At 57.7% G+C, this 22,022-nt stretch overlaps 1 protein-coding gene across 1 annotated transcript in view; it reads left to right on the top strand.

Moving 5' to 3' along the window:
- The window catches only part of IGSF9B (immunoglobulin superfamily member 9B), a 36,068-nt gene that overhangs the window by 3,820 nt on the left and 10,226 nt on the right, over positions 1–22,022 (top strand). The window contains exons 2-19 of the mRNA XM_029962057.1: positions 1,041–1,238; positions 2,262–2,408; positions 3,831–3,982; positions 5,130–5,247; positions 6,031–6,172; positions 6,279–6,424; positions 8,779–8,921; positions 9,749–9,889; positions 11,001–11,117; positions 12,721–12,813; positions 12,929–13,079; positions 13,647–13,770; positions 16,559–16,734; positions 17,350–17,576; positions 17,776–17,860; positions 19,191–19,352; positions 20,096–20,141; positions 21,436–22,018. Of these exons, the coding sequence (XP_029817917.1) occupies positions 1,041–1,238; positions 2,262–2,408; positions 3,831–3,982; positions 5,130–5,247; positions 6,031–6,172; positions 6,279–6,424; positions 8,779–8,921; positions 9,749–9,889; positions 11,001–11,117; positions 12,721–12,813; positions 12,929–13,079; positions 13,647–13,770; positions 16,559–16,734; positions 17,350–17,576; positions 17,776–17,860; positions 19,191–19,352; positions 20,096–20,141; positions 21,436–22,018 (2,951 nt within the window). The remainder of the gene's footprint in view (positions 1–1,040; positions 1,239–2,261; positions 2,409–3,830; positions 3,983–5,129; positions 5,248–6,030; positions 6,173–6,278; positions 6,425–8,778; positions 8,922–9,748; positions 9,890–11,000; positions 11,118–12,720; positions 12,814–12,928; positions 13,080–13,646; positions 13,771–16,558; positions 16,735–17,349; positions 17,577–17,775; positions 17,861–19,190; positions 19,353–20,095; positions 20,142–21,435; positions 22,019–22,022) is intronic.

Below are 22,022 nucleotides of genomic sequence, written 5' to 3'. Positions count from 1 at the left end.
CTCGGCTCCCGCGGCGGGGAAGCGGTGATGTCACTCGCCGCCAATCACCGGCGGCCCCGAGGAGCAGCGCGGAGGAGTGGGAACGTGCTTCCCCGAGCATCCCTCCCCGAGCATCCCCCCGGAGCAGGCGGCAGCCGCGTGTGCCAGGAAAATGGGGGGCCCTTCCTTGATGGGAAGGGAGATGTGGGTCTGAACCTAGTTTTGGGGACCCCCCCTCTTTGGCTTCCCCCCAGCCCTGGGTTTCCCTTTCTCTCCCTTTCCGAACGCTGTGCTGAGGATGCAGCTTTGCTGCTGCTGGCAGAGCAGGATGACGCCAGGCTGCAGCGAGCAGGGCGGCACAGCCGGGGTGGAGCAGCCTCGGAGCTGAGACCAAAGTCCCCTGTAATTACCCAGCTGGGAGGAGCAGGGTGACAGACCTGACGTGCAGGTCGCAGCCGGGTTTCAGGCTCGGGGCTCTCAGGGATGCCCGAGGACACGTTGACTTGGCTGGAGCATCGCTGCTCCAGGGGCTCAGCCCACCCTGGCAGCTGCAGGAGAGCTGGGTCACTGGGCTGGCACAGCAGAGCTGTGGTCAGTGGTCCCTGCGTGCTTGCTGGAAGATGTAGGGGCACAAGCAGGGCTGCTAAAAGCAGCCTTTTCCCTGCCATAGGGACATGGGGTAGCCCTGCTGGTGCTGGTAGGTGGGGAGCAGTGCTAGGCATGCTCTGTGCCCCCCTCTACTGAGAGCAGGGGGTCCCCAAAACCCCTGCGGGGTCTCAGGGCAGCATCCTTGCCCTGGTGCAGAGATTGGGAAGCTGTCCTGGAGCAGTGAGTGCTAATGGCCACTTTCATGTGTCTTGTGGTGGCTCGGGGTGGCCCTGGAGCTGAGTGGAGGAGCTTGGGGACTCCCTCTTGGTTTTGGAGATCCAGGGTCTGCCCTGGGTGGAGACAGGCAGCTGGGGACAGGCATCTCCTCTGCTGTGGCTCTCCCGGGGGTCCCAGTCTGATGCTGGGGTCCAGCAGTGGGATCAGCCACAGTTTGTTCCTTCGCCCCCTCGCAGGTGCCCTCGGCTCGAGGGAGGAGCCCGAGTTCGTGACCGCTCGCGCTGGCGAGAGCGTGATCCTGCCATGCGACGTGATCCACCCGCTCACGGGACAGCCCCCTCCCTATGTCGTGGAGTGGTTCAAGTTCGGCGTCCCCATCCCCATCTTCATCAAGTTTGGGTTTTACCCTCCCCATGTCGACCCAGAGTATGCCGGTGAGTCCTGGGGGAGCAGGGGGACGGGGGGGAACGTGCCAGGTCCCGGCTGCTGGCGCAGGCTGGGATGCACAGCTCCGCTCCATCCGTTCCTCCGTCGGAACCACGCGGGCTCTGCCTCTCGTTGCTCGCTTTCCACCCAGTTGGTTTTAATTAAGCAGCAGTGTTAGGAAGCCAGCTGGGCTGCGTGGGACGGGAGCAAGCGAGGCAGAGAAACCCAGGGTGACGCGTGGTGGCGGTGGCTGCTGCCGCTGCGCCCCGGAGCAGCTGTGAGCCTGGGGAGGGACCCTGGGGGGATGGAGCCAGGGCCACGTGCCGGGCAGAGGTGACAGGTTGGAGCTGCAGAGCCCATGTGGCTGCTCGCCAATGTGCCGCCTGTGACACGTGGCTGGTGTCCTCTGGTGGGGGGTGTGACCCGGGGACCAGCCCTGAGGGGGCTGGTGTGGTGGGGCAGGCCCATTTTGGTATCCCGTTCCCTGGGGAGTGCTGTCCTGGGGATCTTCCCTGGGTATTGCAGGGCTCTCTGCCCGAATTGTTCCCTGAGAAATGCTGCAGCAGCAAAGATGCACCACTCGGGCTGGGCTGAGCCCTGCCAAACTCAGCTCATGAATGAGCAGTGCCACAACCCAGTGGTGGAGGTTTGGACTGGTTTGCTCCTGACCCATTTTTTTTTTGGGGGGGGCTGTGCACCGGGTCAGCTCAGGGCCGCCCTGCTCTTTGGGAGTCTCCCAGGCCAGGGAAGGCTTTGAGGCACGCCTGCATGCCGGCTGTCCTGCCGCCAGCCCCCGGCTGGGAGCAGAAGGCCGGTGTCACTGCGGGCAGACGCCACTCGAGGCACCTTGCCTGGCCGTGGCAGCTTGGCTCTGCCATCCCCAGACAGGCGAGTGTGTCACCGGCTGGCTGTGACCAGGAGGCTCCACCAGCCCCCAAACCGGGGCGGGACGGGGTGTCCCCTGCGGCAGCACCTCGGGGGGCCGCCCCGGTGTCGGGGGGCCGTGGAGCTGATGTTGTGCTCTCCCACAGGCCGGGCCAGCCTGCACGACAAAGCCTCCCTGCGCATTGAGCAGGTGCGCTCCGAGGACCAGGGCTGGTACGAGTGCAAAGTGCTCATGCTGGACCAGCAGTACGACACCTTCCACAACGGCAGCTGGGTCCACCTCACGGTGCAGGGTGAGCGGTGCCAGAATGGGATTTCGGGTGGATGCCGGGTTTCTGATGGATGCTGGACCTCAGCGGCACCTGTGCCTCGCAGACACAGGAGCCTGGAGCCGTCCAGGCTGGCCACGACTTCAAAAGGGACAAAGTTTTATTAGGGATTCCTCAGTTTAATTGCGTGGAGCTTGTTTAAAGGAGACACATCAAGAACCGGGGCTGGGAACGAGTCTCCTCTCAACAAACAGATCAGAAAATCAAATCTTTGTTTTCTTGAAATTCAGATTTACTCAAATTACTTTTTCATTTTATTAAGGCCGTATATTAAACTAATTAGCAAATTGTCATTCTGCACATCGGGAGAGAGATCTTTATTTTTAGCTCGGCAGCAGGGCTGTGCCTCTCCTGCTGCAGTGGGGTGGCTGGAGAGGAGATGTGGGCACCGGCAGCTCCTTGCTGGTATTGCCTTGACCTTGAGCAATCAATTTAACCTTTGGGGGGATGGCATGGAGCAGAGCCACCTAATTGAGCCCAATTAGTGAGCAGGAGCTTTGCAAGCGGGGCTGTGCAGGCCACCAGCCCCATCCCTGCCTGCTGCCCTGCCTGCCGTTTCCTGCTTTCCCCCTGCCTGCTAATGAGCTCCGAGGGCTTGGGAAAGAGGGAAAGAGAAGGAGGAGGAGGATGGTGCATGGTTCACCTCCACCACGTGTTCAGATCCTGCAAACCGCCAGCTCAGGAGACTGGAAGTGGCCCCAGATGCCCTGTCCCTCCTCTTGGCAAAATGGGGCATTTTGGGGGTTTTATACAGCACAGGGCATGCAGGGGCTTAATAACAATATAATAACCATAATCCTTCCAGCTCGAGGGATTGCTTTCAGGGTGAAGGCTGTGGCTTTCCCCCAGCGCATTACAACGCTTAATTTTCTTAGGGGGAAAATAAAAATCATTTGGGGAGAAACAAAATATAATTCTTTATTTTTTCCTTTTTCCCCGAGCAGATTAAATTGCCAACCTGTCTTCCTCTAAAGTGGGCTTTAACAACCGCGGGTAATTAGGGGCGGGCTGTAATCCTGCCAGCCTCTTTCATCAGGAAGGAGCCTTTCGATCTGCACTGCGGTGTTTTCCCATGTTTTGACAAGAGCGAGTTAATGTGCAGCGAGGGGGGGGTGGGACGCCGTGCCCCGGAGCTGGTGGGGAGGAGAGGGGACAGGGCTGGGGTGCGGTGTGGCAGCCCTTGGTCGGTGTCCCCAGGGACAGCTGCTGTGAGAGCCGCTCTCATCCCTGTCCCTGCAGCCTCCTTCGCTTTTGGGGTGGTCTCAGCCCCGCTGCGAGGATGTTTAGGGTGTCCCTGGTGTGCAGGCAGCTGCCCCTCTGTCCCTGTGCCCCCCCCGGAGCCACAGTGGAACTGGGGGGGTCACGGTGGTCTCCTGTGCCCCGCAGCTCCCCCCACCTTCACGGAGACCCCGCCGCAGTACGTAGAGGCGAAGGAGGGCAGCAGTGTCACCCTGACCTGCATGGCGTTCGGGAACCCCAAGCCCATCGTCACCTGGCTGAGAGAGGGAGACCTTTTGGGTGACAATGGCAAGTACCAGGTAGGTGGGGGGGGACAGGGTCTCTGGTGGGGGCTGCTGTGGGGACTCCTGGGCTCCCCGCTGGCAGGGACAGTATTGACAGGACTATGGCGGCGGCAGCTCCGCCGTGCCTGGAGCCAGACATGCTTTCTCAGCACTTTTCCATGCTGAAATGCCCATTTCCCCCCTCCTCATCCCTGCTGAGCAGCAGCTTGTAATGCTGGCTGCCCTTGGGTGAGGGCTGGAGACCCCCCCAGGTGCTTGGGACAGCCCTACTCCTACATCCGAGCTGCTCCCTGTGGACCCATCCCAGGGGCTGGGACCCTGGAGATGGGATGGGGGCTGCAGCCTGGGGATGTGTGTCCTCCAACAGGGATGGATGCAGGAGGGGTTTGAGCAGGGAGGATTTCCCCTCCTCCCCTCCCCTTCAGGACCCTTTTTGCATCCCAGAGGCTCCCAGGCAGAGATTCCCCCCTGAGCTGTAATTGGTAAATCAGGCATTGGAATCAGCGCAGGCACTAATGAGAGTAATTAGGAATCATTTGTTACTAATTGAAATAGAAGGATGAGGCAGAATAAGGTGGGGGGGGAAGCCTGGCTGGGAGGGCTCCCTGTGCGTGGGGGTGCTGCTACCCCGAGGGTGATGGTCCCATATCCATCCCTCCCTTGTTGTATCCCTGAGGGGCAACCTGTCCACTCCTCTTCCAGCTGTGAGGTGTCCCCATGGGGGGAGGACAGTGGCCAGGCTGGGGTCTCCCCCTCACTTCCCACCTCAGCAGTGGGGCTGGTCCCTGGGGAGCAGGGAATGCTCTAACAAGGCATCCTGCTCCTTATGAAGCACCCCGAGGTGCCGGGGCGCTTGGCAGGAGCAGTTTGGATCCTGCTGCCTGCCAGTCGCTTCTCCAGGAGATAAACGCGTCGTGATGGTTATTTATTTATTTTATGCTTTATTTTTTTTCCTTCCCTTCCCCTTGGCGTCGAGCAGAAACGCGTGTGTTGGTTTATTAATATCCGGAGCCTTGCAGAGCGGGGAAACCCGTCTCTCATCCGGCCCTAAAAGCACCGGCAGCTCCAGTGCCGTGGGAAGCAGGGAGGGAGGGTCTTCCCCTATCTCCCTGGGGGGGGGGTCCCTGCCCAGGCTCCAAGGGTCTTCCCTCGTTGTTCCCAGGTGAGCGACGGGAGCCTTACGGTGCTCTCCATCAGCCGGGAGGACAGAGGTGCCTACACCTGCCGGGCGTACAGCATCCAGGGGGAGGCCGTGCACACCACGCGCCTGCTCGTTCAAGGTGAGCCCTTCCAGCCCCTCAGCACCCTCCCATGAGCGCTGGGAATGGGGACACGTGGACCACAGGGATGCGGTGCCACCCCAAGGCCTCTGTGCTTGGCACCGTGCCGGCTGCCCCCGGGCTCCGCATCCCGTTCCGAGGATGGAGGAATGTCCTTAATTGGGCTGTGGCGGTGGCTGTGCTGTCCTGACGAGCAGCCAGGCCCCGATGGCAGCTCGGTTTTGTTGGGGAAGCGGGGAAAAGATTGAGGCTGTCATGAAGCGCCTCGTCAGACAGCGGTGATGCATGACAGGCCTCCTGCTCTGCGCTCCCGCTCTTATTAAATAAATCTTTAATTAGGTCAACAGCTACCGGCACAGAGGGGAGAGCGGGGTGTCCTCTGCTCTGCTTTTGTGGCAGTGGTGAACTGCTGGCTCCTGGCAGTTTGCAGTGCTCTCCCCCTCCCTGGATTTTTCCCGTGGGTGATGCTATTCTGGAGAAGTGCTCGGGATGAAGTGAGGCGTGTATTTGTGTGCCCTGAGAGAAGCAGAGCCGTGCACCACAGGCATGGACCCCGTCCACAAAGCTGTAGAGATTAGGGAAAAGGTTAGGAGTAACAGGGTCACTGTGGCCCTCAGTCAGTCCCTGCACCCTGTGATCCCAGGGAATCAGGGCCAGCTCTGCCCCAGAGCCCTCTAGCAGCTCCCAGCCAACAGTGCTGTGATGGAGGTGAGCCTGAGCAACCTTTGTGGGGACACCTTTAGGGGTGGGGGTGACACTTTCCTCTTCTTCCCCCCCCTCCAGGACCTCCCTTTATCGTTTCCCCTCCGGAGAACATCACGGTCAACATCTCCCAGGATGCGCTCTTCACCTGCCAGGCCGAGGCGTACCCCGGGAACCTCACCTACCTGTGGTACTGGGAGGAGGAGAACGTCTACTTCAAGAAGTGAGTTGGCACCTGGCCTGGCAGCTGGGAGTTGTGCCAGGAGCTGGGATTGTGCTGGGCGTTGCCCTGGGCCTCCCAGTGATCCTCCTCTCCTCTTCTCTCGCAGCGACCTGAAGTTGAGGGTGCGGATCCTGATCGACGGGACGCTCATTATTTTCCATGTCAAGCCAGAGGATTCTGGAAAATACACCTGTATCCCCAGCAACAGCCTGGGCCGCTCGCCATCAGCCTCTGCCTACCTGACAGTGCAGTGTGAGTGTGGGGACGGGGCTGGCATTGATAACATCTGGCTCTGAGGCAGCCCCAGAGGCTCTGTTGTCCTGGTGTGATCCTAAGAGAATCGGGTTAATGCGACAGCAGCCTTTGGATGAGCGTGGAATCACCCTCAGCGGAAAGCTGAGAGCATCCCACACGGATGTGGGAGAGAAGAAAGCAAATGGTCTGAAATGGTCTGAGCATCCTGGGTGACACTGCTGAGCTGGGGCAGGTGTCCACCTTTGTGGGTTTTGTCTAGGTGAGCATCATATCCCACCGCTGCTGCCGACACTCTGCCCTCATCCTGCTGGGAAGCACCGGATCGGGGCTCTCGGTCTCGTACTTGTTGGTGTTTATTGTGGGGGCTTGTTCCTGTGGTGTGGCTGTTCCTCGAGCTCCGCAGCCTTGTGTGTCACATTTTTCAGGCGGTAACTGATCTAAACAAGCGGAGGAGAAAGGGCTGGAGCAGGAGCGCTGCTTCCCACGCCTGTTCTCCCGGGATCCCCGGGCGGTAATGGGTACTGTGCCACCGGCGCCTCGTGGCATTCGACAGTAATGGCCTCAATTGCCGCCGCTCACAATTGCAATATTGCTCTGCTGTAAAAGACTGTGGCGCTTTTATTTCATAATGAAAGACGGGCCCGAGCAAAGTGGGCTCATGGCTCGGGTTTTCCAGGCTGACGTAGAGCTGCTGCCTCTAGACCCGGTGCCGGTTAGTGGGGAGCCACTGTGAGAAGGGCTGGGAGGTCCTGTTGCTTCCCTGTGGGGCAGAGCGGGCAGGGGGATGGTGTGAGTTATGCTGTGCCCAGGCAGAGGCCTGATTTGGGGCTTGGATGTGCCCGGCTGGGCGGCTCTTGGGAAAGCCTGTGGCCTCAGGCCATTAAATCTGCCCTGCTGCTAATCCAGGACCGCTTGTCAGGGCTGATAGCTGTTAAAAATAGCTCTAGTGGCAGGAGGAACAGCGTTTGGACAATCTGCTGTTCAGGCGCGCAGGGAGGGGCGCTTGGCTCTCGGTGCCACAAACCCTTTTCCTCCTGAGCAAACCTCGTCCATGTGGGGGCTGATGCCTCGGGAAGGAGCTTCCCACCCACCGAAGCGGATGGGGACACATCTCTGGGTCATTAGTGAGCCGGGCTGGCCCCCGGCCAGTGACCTAGTAGTGAAAGGCTCGATCCCATTACCCTCTCCCGCGCTGCTGGAGTCCTTGATTACATTTCCTAAGAGGTGGAGTTAAGCGGAGGGGGGTAAAGCCTGCTCCATATGCAACACTCAGCAATCTGGGTTACGGTGCCACTGCCGGGGGCACACGGTTTGGGGGGGTGGATGGGGTGATACGTTTCGGCAGGGAGGGAGAATATCTCCCAAATTTTGTCCTTTTAGCCCCAAGAAAGCAACAAGGAGAGGGCACATCCTCCATCCTTTCCTACTAAGCACCCTGCCTTTAAGCCCCCACTTTGTGTGGGTGCTGCACCCCAAGAAAACCACCTTCATCCCTTAATGCAGCATAAGGCCCGTCGGGATTTTCCCATAACCTTGCGCTGCCGGTGTCTAGACGAGATTGTAGAAATACTCACTCTTCTTATTAAAAGTAACTTTTTTTTTCTTTTTTTCAAAAGCTTCTTATTAAAGAAAGTCTAGATTCTCTCCAACCCACTCGCACTTAATTAAAAAGCTCTTAGAAGTGCTGTTAATGACACATTCTAGACTGGAGGATTGCGAGACACCTCTCTGTGTGGGTGGTGAAGCATGGGGTGGGGGGGGGTTAGATATGTGTTTTAAGGTTTTTACATTGGAAAGGGTGGAGGTGTTTGGTGTTCAACATGACCCAGCCTTGATGAGGCACGAGCCACGAGGACAAGCAGATATAGGTGGTGAAGGGCTCACGGCAGCCTGGACATGGGTCTCTTTGACCATCTTGGTTGCTGCTGTTGGTGTATTTTAAGGCTTGGGAGTTGAAATAGTTTTGGTTCCTGGTGTGTCAAACTTGGTTGCTGCTGTTGGGTGTGTGTCACACCTTGCACGTGTGTCCCACTGTGATGGAGCAGCTTGGGCTTCAGCAGGATGCAAGTTGGTGTGGAATTGGGAGCAGGCATGTCTCATATCTCTTCATAAATGCGATTCTTAATGAGCCCCAGGTAGGAACACCCTGGACATTGGTAAAGCCTCCCAGAAACACCAGGTATTACAGTGGATTTGTGTGTAGCAAGGCTGGAGATAACAGCCTGTGGGAGCCAAGGTGGTGCTGGGTTTGGAGTTCTTTACAAAAGTGGTGTAGATCCTCTAAAGCCAGGCAGCCTGGAGGGAGAGATGGGCTCTTTCCCCGTGCTAACGTGGTGCTGCTGCTCTCCCAGATCCTGCCCGTGTGGTGAACATGCCCCCTGTCATCTACGTTCCCATCGGGATACACGGATACATCCGCTGCCCGGTCGAGGCAGAGCCCCCGGTCACGCTGGTCAAGTGGAACAAGGACGGGCGTCCCCTGCGAATCGAGAAGGTAACGAAGCCCCTGGGGAGGGACAAAGGGGGATTGGACCCTCGTGTCCTCGGGAATCCCTGGTGAGCACCACCAGGCACCCTGCGGGTCCGGCCTGGCTGTCAGGAGAAAAGAAGCCCCATGAGTGGGATGACTCTGCTTTTCCTTATCAGCTGTAGGCAGAGTTAATTCAGGTTTTTGTGTGGAGCCCTGTGGACACAGTGTCTCCCAGACCTAGTGCCTGCTTCCCCCTAAAGTCGCCTCCTGATGGCCCTGGTTTATTTTTCCAATGGCAACGGATGGTTAAAAGGCCCTTTTAACAAGTCTCTGTCTTCCTCCAATCACAGTCTGAGCAAGGATATTGGACATTAAATATTTAAAGAAAACACTCAATATTTTAAATTTTTTGTTTAAATATTAATGATTTGAAGTTTTAAGTCCATTTAAATCTGTTGCTGCTGTGGCTTCCTGGTCCTTGTGCCCTCAGCCCCTCAAGTGGAGTTGTCTTGTCCACTCCAGGACAAGTTTTATTTAGGGTTAGATTCTGATCTTAAATCTTTGGGGCTACATGAAGAAGCCTGGCTGTGTGTAGGGAGGAGAGTGCCTTCAAGATAAACCCACTGGGTGCATACAGAGCAGGACAACCCTTCCCTGGAGGGCTGTGTTTGGATAGGCTGATCTTGCCCACATTTCCTCTCTCTGCAGTTGAGGAGATGCTGGGAATGGGATTGGGTGTCTCCCAGGGATGTGACAGCCACCCTAGGCGTGGGCGGGGGGCTTGGCTGAAGGGAAAATAACAGGCTGTGGTGGGTGTAGGATCAGTCAGTCCCTCGCTCTCCCTGCTGCAGTATGCTGGCTGGAACCTGCTGGAGGACGGGTCGATCCGGATAGAGGAGGCAACTGAAGACGCTCTCGGCACTTACACCTGTGTGCCTTATAACGCCCTGGGTACGATGGGCCAGTCTCCCCCTGCCCGACTGGTACTGAAGGTAACCTGCCTGCCAAAATCCGGCGTGTTTGCCATGAGCAGTGTCCTCCCGGGACGCTGCTGTGAGGGGAACAGCAGAGGCTTGAGGGTGAAGGTGTGTCTGTGCTGTGGTTGGAGATGTGCTTCCCACCAAGACAGGCAAACCCTGAGGGCTCCCTGTCTGGTGTAGCTGGAAAGATCCTGCCGGAGCAGCAGCACGGATTTGAGCACGAGCTGGATCAGCTGGTGTAAGATAATATAAATTATCAGCTGGTGTGAGAATATAAGGCTCTGGTAGTGCTGGGCGAGGGTGGTTTGAGGAAACCTCTCCCTGGGATGGCCTTTTTGCCAACAAAACACTTAGCCCTGCTGGCCTGGGCTTGGGTTCTGGAGGATTTTAATAAATGGATGATTTGAGCTCCACGTGCTCCGGCTGCGTGCGGAGCCTGGGGCATGCTGGGCTCCCAGCACAGTTCCTGGTGCAGCTGGGGTGGGAGCTGCTGCCTCTTCCTTCCCTGAACAAGAAGTCCTGTGCCTGTGAGCAGCAGTGATTCATGGTGTCTCACTGAGGTTCACATGAGAGCGCTTTTTGTACCAGACACACACATCCGCTGGGGCGGCTGCCGAGGCGAGGAAATCAGGTTGATGTCTGATGTGGTGTAGGTGGTTTTTTTCCTGTTTTAAGGAAGTAAAAACCCAGATGCTGTTCATCCTGGAGAAGAGGAGGTTGTGTGGAGACCTCACAGCAGCCTTCCAGTATCTGAAGGGGGCCAGCAAGGAAGCTGGAGAGGGACTCTTCATCAGGAATTGTAGTACTAGGGCAAGGAGAATGGGTTCAATGGAAGATGTCCCTGCCCATGGCAGGGTGTTGGACTAGATGGTCTTTAAGGTCCCTTCCAACCCAAACCATTCTGTGGTTCTGTGATTCTCTGCCCTAGTGCAGTGTTTTTTTGGAGAGAACCTCCCTCCAGCTGTATAGTTTGGCGCTTCCTCAGCACACGTTCTCCACGCAGCTTTCCTTGCAATGCCTCAAGCTTATCCAAATCAGGGATTTGGTTGGTTTGGAAAAGGGCCTGTTTTGGTGATGGGAGTTGGGGTGGGCTGACACTCCTTGTTTTTTCCCTTGGCTGCAGGACCCCCCCTATTTCACGGTGCTACCAGGCTGGGAGTACAGACAGGAGGCAGGGAGGGAGCTGTTGATTCCTTGCGCTGCTGCCGGAGACCCCTTTCCCATCATCGCCTGGAGAAAGGTACCCGGCCTGCCAGACAAATCTGCAGTGCCTTTGGCTTTTGGTGAATATTGCAGACAGAGAAGCCACACTCTGTCCCGGTAAGAACAAACTGCAGGTACAGCTGCTTCGCTTTGGGCTGAGCCACTGCCGTCCTGTCCCGCAGGTGGGTGGGGGAAGCCCGGCTTGTGGCCACCGAGTGCTGTAATCCCGGGAAACCGTCACGGCAGCATCCACAAAGCTGAAACACTGCTCCTACCCCCGGCCTCCCCCTCCTCTTCCTCGCCAGCACTGCCCACAGGACACCTTCCTCCTTGCCTGGGTGTGAGGTGGTCACCGGCAGGACGTGGCAGCCCCGGCGATGCCGCTCTCATGGCGCAGACCTCCCATGGATGGGACACCAGAGCACATCAGGGTGTCCAGCAGCATGTCCAGGCAAAGGGCTGGACCAGTCAGCAGCTGTTTTGCTGCCCCACGACTTGAAAGACCCTGGGAAGAAGCTGTTTTAGTGCTGCTGGACAGGATATAACAACTTCAAGATGTCCCTTTTCATAGAGCAGGGTGTGGTGGCACAGTCTCTAGTCCTCCTGCAGCCTTCCCTTTGCTTCCCACCTTTACTGCTCCCATAAGAAAACTGTACAGGAGACCTCCTGGGCTCTGTGCCCCCTGTCAGGATCTCATTCCAAGTCTCCTGTCCCCTTCTTGGGCTCCTGAGAGTGAGCAAGATCCCAGTGTCACCCAGTGGGCACCGTCCCCAATCCCTGTGGCATGAGATGCTGAATCTCTGAGCCCCTTTTACCAGCACTAGAGGACCATGACTTGCACAGCTTGCAAGTGCCCTGCCTGAAGCCTGTTGGCTGTTTAGTCTTTTTCTCCATCTTATTTTAGTTTCCCTCCCTCATCAGTCTCATTCAGGTTTCTTTCCAATCCTACTTGTGCCTTCTGATGGTCTTCCCCATAACTGGAGGGATAAGCCCAGGGCCACAAACTCCAGTCAGGGCTGGCTTGAACTGGGCTTGGTTTCCCAGTGGCAGAAGCAAACTCCTTTGCTCTCCATCAGCCCACCAGCGCTGACCAGTCTCTTGAAGGACTCCTGGGCTTGGCAGTGGTTACCCCATGTGCCCGTTGGCTCCTCTGCTCCTCCTGCTTGGCATCAGCCCGTGGGTCCTGGTGTTGATCAGCAGAGACTCCCACATGAAGAACAGTTGAAGAGGACTCTGGCCAACGTGGGGTTTGCACAACTTTGGACAAGTTGTTACAAGATCCATCTTTCTGCTCGGCTTGAGAGATTCCAGGCACCTCCACACCCACCACCTTCCCACGTCCCCATGGGGCCTTTGCTGCCCAGACCTCTGACAAAGCAGTCCTGCCTCTCATCTGCTGCTGACTGAGGCTAAGGGGCAATTTGGGCATCTCCTGGGGCAGACAGTGCCTTCCCCAGCCTGGGAGGGTGTCTGCTGGGGTGGCCGGTGCACCTTCGTCCCGCAGCGGTTTCAGCTTTGGATGCTGGAGGTTGAGCCCTGGCGCAGGGCTCGCTGTCCGTGCGAGTGCCGTGGGGGTTTCCGCTGGTGTGTGAGTGCTCAGAGCAGCCTCCCTGACGCATGCCTCTCGCGTTGCCCCTCAGGTCCTCTCGGAAACGGGGGAACCGTCTGCCTTGCCACGACCGGAGAGCCCGGATCCCCTGCCGGTGGCCGGCGGTGTCCCCTGGGCCGCGCAGGTAGCTTAGTGACCCCGCCGCCGCCTCGCCCGGCCCCACAACCCGCTTCTGAGTCGTGGTTTTGTTTTTTCCCCCTCTCTCTTTGCCCGGCTCCCCACCCCGCTCCTTGCCCAAGGTAGGGAAGCCCAGCAGGAGCAAGCACAACACGCTGCCCGGCGGCACCCTGCAGATCCGCTCCCTCGGCAAGGACGACCACGGAGAGTGGGAGTGCGTCGCCACCAACATCGTCGCAAGCATTACTGCCAGCACCCACCTTACCGTCGTAGGTACGGGCAGGGAGGGGAAGGGGCCCTGGGTAGAGCCCCCCAGGCAGCCTGTTGGCAAGGCAGGAGGTGGGGATGCTCCCTGTGAAGAGAACTGTAGTGATGGGACAAGGGCGAATGGCTTCAAACTGACAGAGAGAAGGTTTAAACAAGATATTAGGAAGATATTCCTTACTGTGAGGGCGGTGAGGCCCTGGCACGGGTTGCCTAGAGAAGCTGTGGCTGCCCCAACCCTGGAAGCGTTAAAAGCCATGCTGGACAAAGCTTGGAGCAACCTGGTCTAGTGGAAGGTGTCCCTGCCCACGGCAGGAGGGTTGGAGTAGATGACCTTTAAAGTTCCTTCCAACTTAAACCATTCTGTGACTAAGAGCGATGTCTCCTTTAAATGTTATTTACTGGCAGAGCTGCCTTTTTCCGCGCTGTTATTTTGGCCACTTGCGGGCACAGTTGTCCTGCTGTTTCCAGCAGAAATTCCAGGTGCAGGAGGAGCCCCCTCGGATCACAGCTTGGGAACAGCCCCCTTGCCTTCGTGGTCCTGCTCCCCTTTAACCCGTGCCCCTCTCCCTGCAGGCACAAGCCCTCACGCCCCGACCAGCGTGCACGTCGTGGCCGCCATGACCTCAGCCAACGTCTCCTGGGAGCCCGGCTACGACGGTGGATACGAGCAGACTTTCTCAGTTTGGTACGGCCCTCTGTGAGTCATCCTGGCATGCTTTGCTCTCTGCTTCTTTTCCTTCCTAGCCGACCCGAGCTTCGAGCAGCCTGGGGGGAGGAGGGTGGTGAGGGTGGCGCGCCCGGCTCTGTGCCCGTGGGGCGTTGGGTTCCTCGGAGAGGTGGGTGGTGGTGGTGGTGGGATCATGTAGTTCTTGTATTTCCTCTCCTTTCTGTGCTGGCCACTGCCTCCCATCTGCCCCAGCAGGTTTTACTCTGCTTGTGGTGCAGGGAGGTGCTTTGCATTCGTGTAACTCTGCCTCTGGTATCCAATTTCAAGATAAACTGTTTATGGGGCTTAACAGCCAGGGAGAGGATGGAAAATGCAACCTTCAGAGAGCGCGTCCTGGAAGAGCTGTGACTAAGCAGAAATGATCTCTCCTTGCTCTGTGGCTCCCTGGAGATGGTTAAATCCCAGCTGGGATCATGACCAGCCACTGTGAGATGCTGGCTGGGTCTGAGCCCCTGGGGCTTTGTTCCCATTGCTCCTGTGCCACCCGGCACCCAAAGCCAGTGGGTGCATCCCACCTTCCTGCAGCAGGGCCAGGCTCAGCCCTGTGCCTGTTCCCTGGGGCAGGGGAGGGCAAAATGTAGCTGCAGCAAAATTGGGGTTTTCCTCGGGCTCTGCTCTTGTTTTCTTGTGAAGAGTCATCCTTGGAAATGTGGAGGGGGTGATCCTTTCTCTTTCCAGGCTGTTCTTCAGCCTTTCCTCTTGCTCTCTCTCTCTCCTTCCTTGCCTTAATTTGCCCCGGTGGAGACTGCTGATAGAGAGAAGAGAGGGAGACGCTGCCTGTAATGATTTCTGCTCTGCTCCAGCCTGGGGCTGGGCAGTCTGTCTGGTGATGGAGAGAAGGAATGGATTGAGCAGAGAGGGAAAATGAGGGAGTGAGCTGAGTGGTGCAGACCTTGCTTTGATGAAAATGTCCTTGGGAAGGACTGGTTAAACCTCTCTGCTCTGGAAACGTGGCTGCATCTGCAGCTGCTGCTGCTTTTGCTCTGCAACCTGCTGCCGGGTTCCTGCCTCCTCGAGGCAATTCCAGACCCCACACCGGGCAGAGCAGCCAGCAGGGGAAGGTGTTTGCACCGAGCTTGCCTTAAGGAATTTACAAGGAGCTGTGGGGACTTTGGATAGGGAGGCAGCAATCCATCTTGCCCTGACTGTAGGGTGTGATCCCTGGGGACTGTGCTGTGCCCTGGGACCAGGGATCTGAGGCAGTGCTGGGTCATGTAGTGCCATCCAGAGCGCGGCCCATCCGTGCATTTTCCTCCCTGCTGTGGCTCTGGGATGCTCAAGCAAAACATGGCTTCATTTCCTGCGGGTTCACGCTCTCCTCCTGCTGCTGTGGTTGTTGAGGCTGGAAATGCAAACCCCACTTCCCAGGGATGGCCAGGGCCACCACAGCATCCCACCTGCACACGTGCTGTCCCTCAGCAAGGGCTGTCTCCCGTTCCCCAGAGCGATTAGAGCTGCATTTCCCCTCCACCCTCCCCACCCTCAGCCCCTTGCCCTCCTGTACCCGCCCTCAGCAGCACTGGGGAGGAGGGATGTGAAGGCAGTGGGTTAAATGCTGCAGGGAAACCTGCTCAGGGGCTGCTCCGCTGCCCTCCTGCCTCTGCTGCAGTGGCAGGGGATCCTGGGAATTGTAGTCCCAGCCGGAGCTGTGGTGATCCAGAGGTTTTCCACTCGGCTTGGTGGAGTCACACTGCACACACATGGCTCTCCACCAACTCACTTCTTTCCATAGCTTGCCGTGGCTTCTCCTCCCTCACCTCTTGCTCCCTCATCAGTGGTATTATTTCTCTTTGCTCCATCTTTTCCTTCCTGCTGGATTCCCCTGGCTGTGTGCCGGTGGCCACAGATGTGCCCCCTTACCTACACAGAACAGACCATCTGCACTAATCCTTCCCAAATCCTCTGTTGACACTGCCAAAACGTGCAGCTGAGGGCTCAGACTCCCTAAAGCATCTCTCTGACATGAGCACCAGTACTTGCAGTATCATTGCAGTGCAGTGATGCTGCTCTGGGACGTGGGGCTCTTCCACCAAGGTGCTTCCTGGCAGGATAATGGCTTGTGGAGGTGGCTGCACGCTCGTGGGTGCTGGGGTGGCACTGGGATGGCTCTGGGAGGTTTTTTCACCCTGGATTTGTGGTTAGATCCCAGCAGAAAGGCTGTGTCCTGCACTCCCTGCCAGTGCCTCTGCTGCGCTGCCAAACCCCGAGTGATGCCCCAGGCTGTGCTGGCAGCCCCCGACTTGTGCAAATGTGGCAAAGATGGGGATTTAGCTAAATGTCTCCTGTGGGATGACATGTACAGGGCTACAGCTGAGGGAGAACTTGGCTCTGGCTCAGGAGCTGTCGAGGTATAAATGGGAACAGGGCCCGTCTCCTGCGTCAGCCGTCCCCTTTGCAGCGCTCATGGAGCTGAAATGCTCCAGCTTCCACTTTTTCCCATGGGAATCTGATGGAGATCACATCAGAGCGGGGCTGTTGGCACTGCTGCCGTCCCTGACCCTGCTCAGGGGGTGCAGGGGGTGCACAGCAGAGGGGAGAGCTGGTGGCAGTGTCCCTGTGAGCCGGGGGATGCTGCTGGGACACGGTGGGATGGTGCCAGCTCGTGGGTGGCAGTGGCTGCCCCACGTCCATACACATCACTGCTCTCAAACCAAACCATCGCTCAGGAAAGCTCCATTTTCGCTCGAGAAGTTAATGCTGCCTCTGTCCCCCCTGTCAAAGACACCTTCCCTGAGGATGCTGCCTTCTCTCTTGGCAGGATGAAGAGAGCCCAGTTTGGTCCTCATGACTGGCTGTCTCTCCCTGTGCCAGCTGGTTCCAGTTGGCTACTGGTGGATACCTTGGAACCAGAGACTGCTTACCAGTTCAGTGTCTTGGCTCAAAACAAGCTGGGCACCAGCTCCTTCAGTGAGGTGGTCACTGTGAACACTCTAGGTAGGTCCTCCATGGGCACAAGGGGAGGGCAGGGATGGGATCTGGGAGGTCTGTGGGGAGAAGTGCCCCATGTGTCCTGCCTGCTGGGGATGGAGATGATGATCATCAGCAATAGTTTCCAGCCATGTAGAAGATAGTTTGTGGAGGGTCCTGGATGAAGCCTGTAGACTTTGCTGGATGCACGAGGCTCCTGAAAGCTTGTCCTGAGATAGCGTGGGAGAGCTGTACTCTATCAGTCACCTTTCAGATCTTCCTCAAGTTCAGCTGGGATCAGGAGGTATTAATAGAGCACGAAATCACTTGTACAGTAGGAGGGCCTTGCATTGGGCCCTGCCTTGGGGCTGTCCCAGGTGGAGGTGGGAGGAAGCAGGAGGGTTTTTAACACTGTGCCCCTTTTGCTGAAGTCATGACATCATAAGTCCCCTGCTTTTTGAAAAGCCACTTTTCTACATCTGTGATAAGAGACCAGATTCCTGAGATGTGCCCCAAACTCCTGGAATGTGGGAGCTGCTGCAGTGGTCCTGCTGCTGCTGCTGGGCCCACGTGGAAAAGCATCTTCTGCGCTTCCCCTGCCCCATCTCAAAGGTGTCCCTGTCCCCTCTGCTCTGTCCCCAGCATTCCCTGTAACAACTCCAGAGCCTCTGGTGTTGGTTACCCCACCGAGGTGCCTAACAGCCAACCGGACACAGCAAGGCGTCCTCCTGTCGTGGCTCCCTCCCGCCAACCACAGCTTCCCCATCGACCGCTACATCATGGAATTCCGCGTCGCCGAGAGGTGGGAGATCTTGGACGACGGCATCCCAGGGACCGAGGGCGAGTTTTTTGCCAAGGACTTGTCCCTGGTAAGCAGGGGCTGTGCCCACGCCGTACCTAACTCGATGATCTTGGAGGTCTTTTCCAACCTTCATGATTCTGTGATAAAATTGCACCGTCTGCCACAGCTCTGGGGAAGCTTTAGGGGTGGCCCCATCCCTTTGCTGGGGTCTTGGGGGAGGTGGCAGCCTGCAGTGGGGGACCTGACGGGTGTGTCTGGTGTTGCAGGACACCTGGTACGAGTTCCGTGTCCTGGCGGTCATGCAGGATCTCATCAGCGAACCCAGCAACGTCGCTGGGGTGTCCAGTACAGGTGAGGGGTGTCCCGCTTCTCTCCCCGGCTGTGGGGCTGTGGGCTGGGCTGCTGGGTGGGCTCATGGTTGTGACGGGTCTCCAGGCTGCCTCCTGGAGCAGGAGAGGACAACCTGCCCCATTTAGTCCTTCCCCTGGAGCACGGTGCTGTCGGTGTCCGCTGGCACGTCCCGGCCCTGCGGTGAGCCTGGAGAACAAAGCTCCAGCCGGGCACTGCGCAGCCTGGAAACGGGAATGAAAGGTGGAGAGAGGGAAACGTAGCACTGCAGTGCAGGGTCCACAGGGAAAAGAGCTTTGCAACGGGAGACTGCAACACGCTGCAGCTCCTGCGTGTGTTTACCCTGTGCCCGCCCAGGCTCGGGGGTTGCTCCTCGAGCCAAGACACAGGCGAGGGCTTGTGGTGGCGATGGGGAGGGCGAGGGCAGCGGGAGGGGACGGGGATGCGGCGAACCCTGGTTTTATGGCTCTCGTGGAAAGCCCGGCTCTGCTGTGCCGTGATGCAGCGGTCTCTCTCTGCCCCCAAGTGGTACCGGTGTGGTGTGATCTTGCTGCAGCCTCCCTGCCTGCAGCCTCCCTGCCTGCAGCCTCCCTGCCCGCTGCCCTTTCTCCTCACGCCCGATTTTTCTGATGGGGTTTGGCAGGTGCCCTGGCCCCAGGCAGGTGCTGTCCCAGGCTGAAAGCCGGTGCTGCAGCCGATTCCATGTGTGAGCACACAGCAGGAGCGCTGAGGTGTGCAGGGTTTGCATCTGCAGGGGCCCACAGCCGAGGTCTGCTGGGAGTTCAGATGTGCTCATGGTTAATGAAGGGGTATCATGAGGGTTTGGAGCCCAGTTTTCGTTGAAAAGCTGAAATGAAGCACTGGCAAACAAGTTAAAATATCTTCTGCAGCAGGTTTTTCAGCCAGGAGTGAACTGCAGGTTTGCTGCAGTTGTGTGTGTTTAGACATAAATATGTATTTGTTGGCATGGAGGCTTCTTTCCTGGGTGTCCATCAGCTAACACAGGAAGGTTTGTCAGGTTGCTTCGTGCAGCCTGGTCTAGTTGAAGATGTCCCTGCTCATTGCAGGGGGGTTGGACTAGATGGCCTTTAAAAGCCCTTTCCATCTCAAACTATTTTATGATTCTATGATGCGGTGTGAGGTCACTAAAACCCTTGGCCCTGAAGCAGCACTGACTGCTCTCCCTGGGTGGGCTGGCTTGGGATCTCTTTACAGAGATTATCGTCCTGATGTACAGTATCATTCCTGGAGACTGTCACTGCCTCCACGCCCTGGTAGGTCCCTGTGGAAGGCAGGGAATGGGGCCTAACACCCCGTTGTGTCTGTCCTCCAGACGTATTCCCTCAGCCTGACCTGACGGACGAGGGTCTAGCCCGCCCGGTGCTGGCTGGCATCGTTGCCACCATCTGCTTCCTGGCTGCTGCCATCCTCTTCAGCACACTCGCCGCCTGCTTCGTCAACAAGCAACGCAAACGCAAGCTCAAGCGCAAGAAAGGTGAGCCCCTTCCCGGTGTGCTCCCTCCCTCCCCCCTCCTGTCTCCTCCTCGTTTCTCCCCCCCTGGTTGTGTTGTGGTCGTAACCTTCTTCCCTGTGTCTGTCTCTTCTTCGTCCGTGCGCGTCCTCAGGTGAAGCCCTGACTTGATCCCTCGGCTGTGCCTGAAAAGCGCCCGTGGTCGGGAGCGGGAGAGGCAGGGTGGGTGAAGAGGCGCCAGAGAAAGTAGCCTGGGAATTCCGAGGGAGCTCTCCCACGTGGTGATAACTCCTAGAGCCGGGGGTTTAGGGCTGGGGTGTCCTCTGAGACGCAGATGGGGGTCATCACTCTCCTCCTCGAGGTTTCCCCCCCTGGAGCTGGGCTCTCCAGCTGCTCCCAGCCCGGAGTGGGCAGTGCCACGCTGGGCTAGAGAAGACCCCACAAAGGAGACCCTGCTGCTCTGCTTCCCGAAAGCTGGGACTGCAGCCTCCATGCAGGAGCGGCCAGTAGGGAAAAGGGCGGCTGGGGAGCTGGAGAGGGCAGGGAGTCGGCTCCTTCTCCTCCAGCCCGCGGGGCTGTGGCAGCAGGACGGGCAGGACCCTGTGACGGGAGCTGTTTGTTGTCAGCAACCATTAAAGCACTGGAGCAATGAAACCTTGGCCTCTTGTTGAGTGTCTTTTGTTGTCTTGATGTTGAGTCTGTCTTGTGTCTGTCGTGTTGCGCCTCCTCAGCGTTCTCTCTTCTTTCCCCTTTTTATTCTCTTCCAGACCCTCCTCTCTCGATAACCCACTGCAGGAAGAGTTTGGAGTCCCCGTAAGTATCTGTCTTAGATGCGGCACCAGGTTGTGGGTCTTCAAGGTGCCTCCTTCCTACAGTTATTGCAAAGCTCAGATGGAAATATCTCATCATTACTTGGTCGCTTCTGACAAGTTGTTTTGGGTGTTCCCTGAACTTTTGGGAGCACAGCAGTTCACAAGAGTCAAATGGGCTTTGGAGCAGAAAGCAGCAGGGAATGCAGCAAACTAAGCTAAGAGATGACCCTGTTGGATCTATAAACATTGACCAAGCTGGAGTTGGCTGGTGGAACTCAGTGGCACACCAGCATGAAGGGGCTCCTTGGGAGGACTAGCCTGCCGCATAGAGTCCTCCCTGCCAGCTCAGTACTTTTGAGTCATTCTCTGTTGGCTCTGTTTTTTCTTGGGAAACACATCTTTTCTCATCAAGAGTCCCCTGCTGAAGCCTCTTTCCACTTGTGCCCAGAGGTGGTGGGTCGTGGTGCTGCAGTAGCCACAACTCCTTGCGGAGCCCATCAAAAGCAGGCGTGGCTGCAAATCAGTGGGAGCATCTTCCCAACAGGAGTGCGAGAGCCTGGGATGTGGACACCTCATGCTTTGGCTCCTGGACCATTGCAAAATGTCCTGGTGCTGGTGGATCTGAATCTTGTTTTTTTTCTGGTTCATCCACTGCACTGAAATAACCTGCACTGTCTCTGTTGGATCTGCTACCTTTTACCTCACAATCCTGTTTGTCCAAGGCTTTCTGGATAGGGATGAGGGAACTCTTCTGATGCTCTCTGCCTTTTGAGGCTCTCAGCCTCAAATCTGAGTGTTGAGAATGGGAGAAACAGTTGGTCTGAGCTGATCCATCAGCATCTCCAAGTGAGACGCTGAGTTCTGCAAGAGGGGACATTTACCTGATGTAGCTCCTCTCAGGGCCTTTCCTGGGCATGAATAGCTCAGGTGAACACAGGAAGCCTTTGAAGGAGTTGGAAGTGAGCTCTGGATCTGTCTTTTGTCCCGGTGGGGCTGTGGAGCTTTGTTGCAAGGTGTTGGTGGAGCTTGTTGCAAGGTGTTGGTGTGAAGTACCTGCCCCAGGGGGTGATGCTGAGTGTGCCGAGCTCCGTTCCCAGGGAGCAGGGATGTTGTGCGCGGCTTCTGGCAAGACTCTGCCACCCTGGTTAGGCCCTGCCCCTTTCTCCCAGTTCCTCTTGTGAGGGCTGGTAGCACTTTGTTTTCCGGATCCAGACAGTGGTTCTTCTGGGCAAGAAGACCTCCTTTCCCCTCCGGGTGACCGTCCCCTCTCTCGGTTTTTCTCCCCTGTGGTCCAGGTTGTCTTCAGGCAAGGTGAGTCCCGAGAGCATCCGCACGCTCCGTCCCCCCTCGGAGTCCTCTGACGACCAGGGTCCGCAGGCCAAGCGGATGCTGAGCCCCACCAAGGAGAAGGAGCTCTCCCTTTACAAGAAGACCAAACGAGCCATCAGCAGCAAGAAGTACAGCGTCTCCAAGGCGGAGGCCGAAGCCGAGGCCACCACCCCGATCGAGCTCATCAGCCGCGGGCCCGACGGCCGCTTCGTCATGGACCCGGCGGAGATGGAGCCCTCCCTGAAGACACGGCGGATCGAGGGCTTCCCCTTCGTGGAGGAGACGGACATGTACCCCGAGTTCAGGCAGTCGGACGAGGAGAACGACGACCCCGTCGTCCCCACCTCCGTGACCGCCCTGAAAGCGCAGCTCACCCCTCTCTCCTCCAGCCAGGAGTCCTACCTTCAGCCACCAGCATACAGCCCCCGGTTCCACCGGGCGCTGGAGGGTCCCGGCGCCCTGCAGGCCACGGGCCAGGCCCGCCCGCCGGCCCCCCGGGCTTTCCACCACCAGTTTTACGGTTACCTCAGCAGCAGCAGCCCCGGGGAGGTGG

This window comes from Manacus vitellinus, unplaced genomic scaffold, assembly GCF_001715985.3.
Source record: "Manacus vitellinus isolate BGI_N305 unplaced genomic scaffold, ASM171598v3 scaffold_41_pilon, whole genome shotgun sequence".
NCBI lineage: Eukaryota > Metazoa > Chordata > Aves > Passeriformes > Pipridae > Manacus > Manacus vitellinus.
This window is presented reverse-complemented; position numbering and strand designations above follow the sequence as displayed.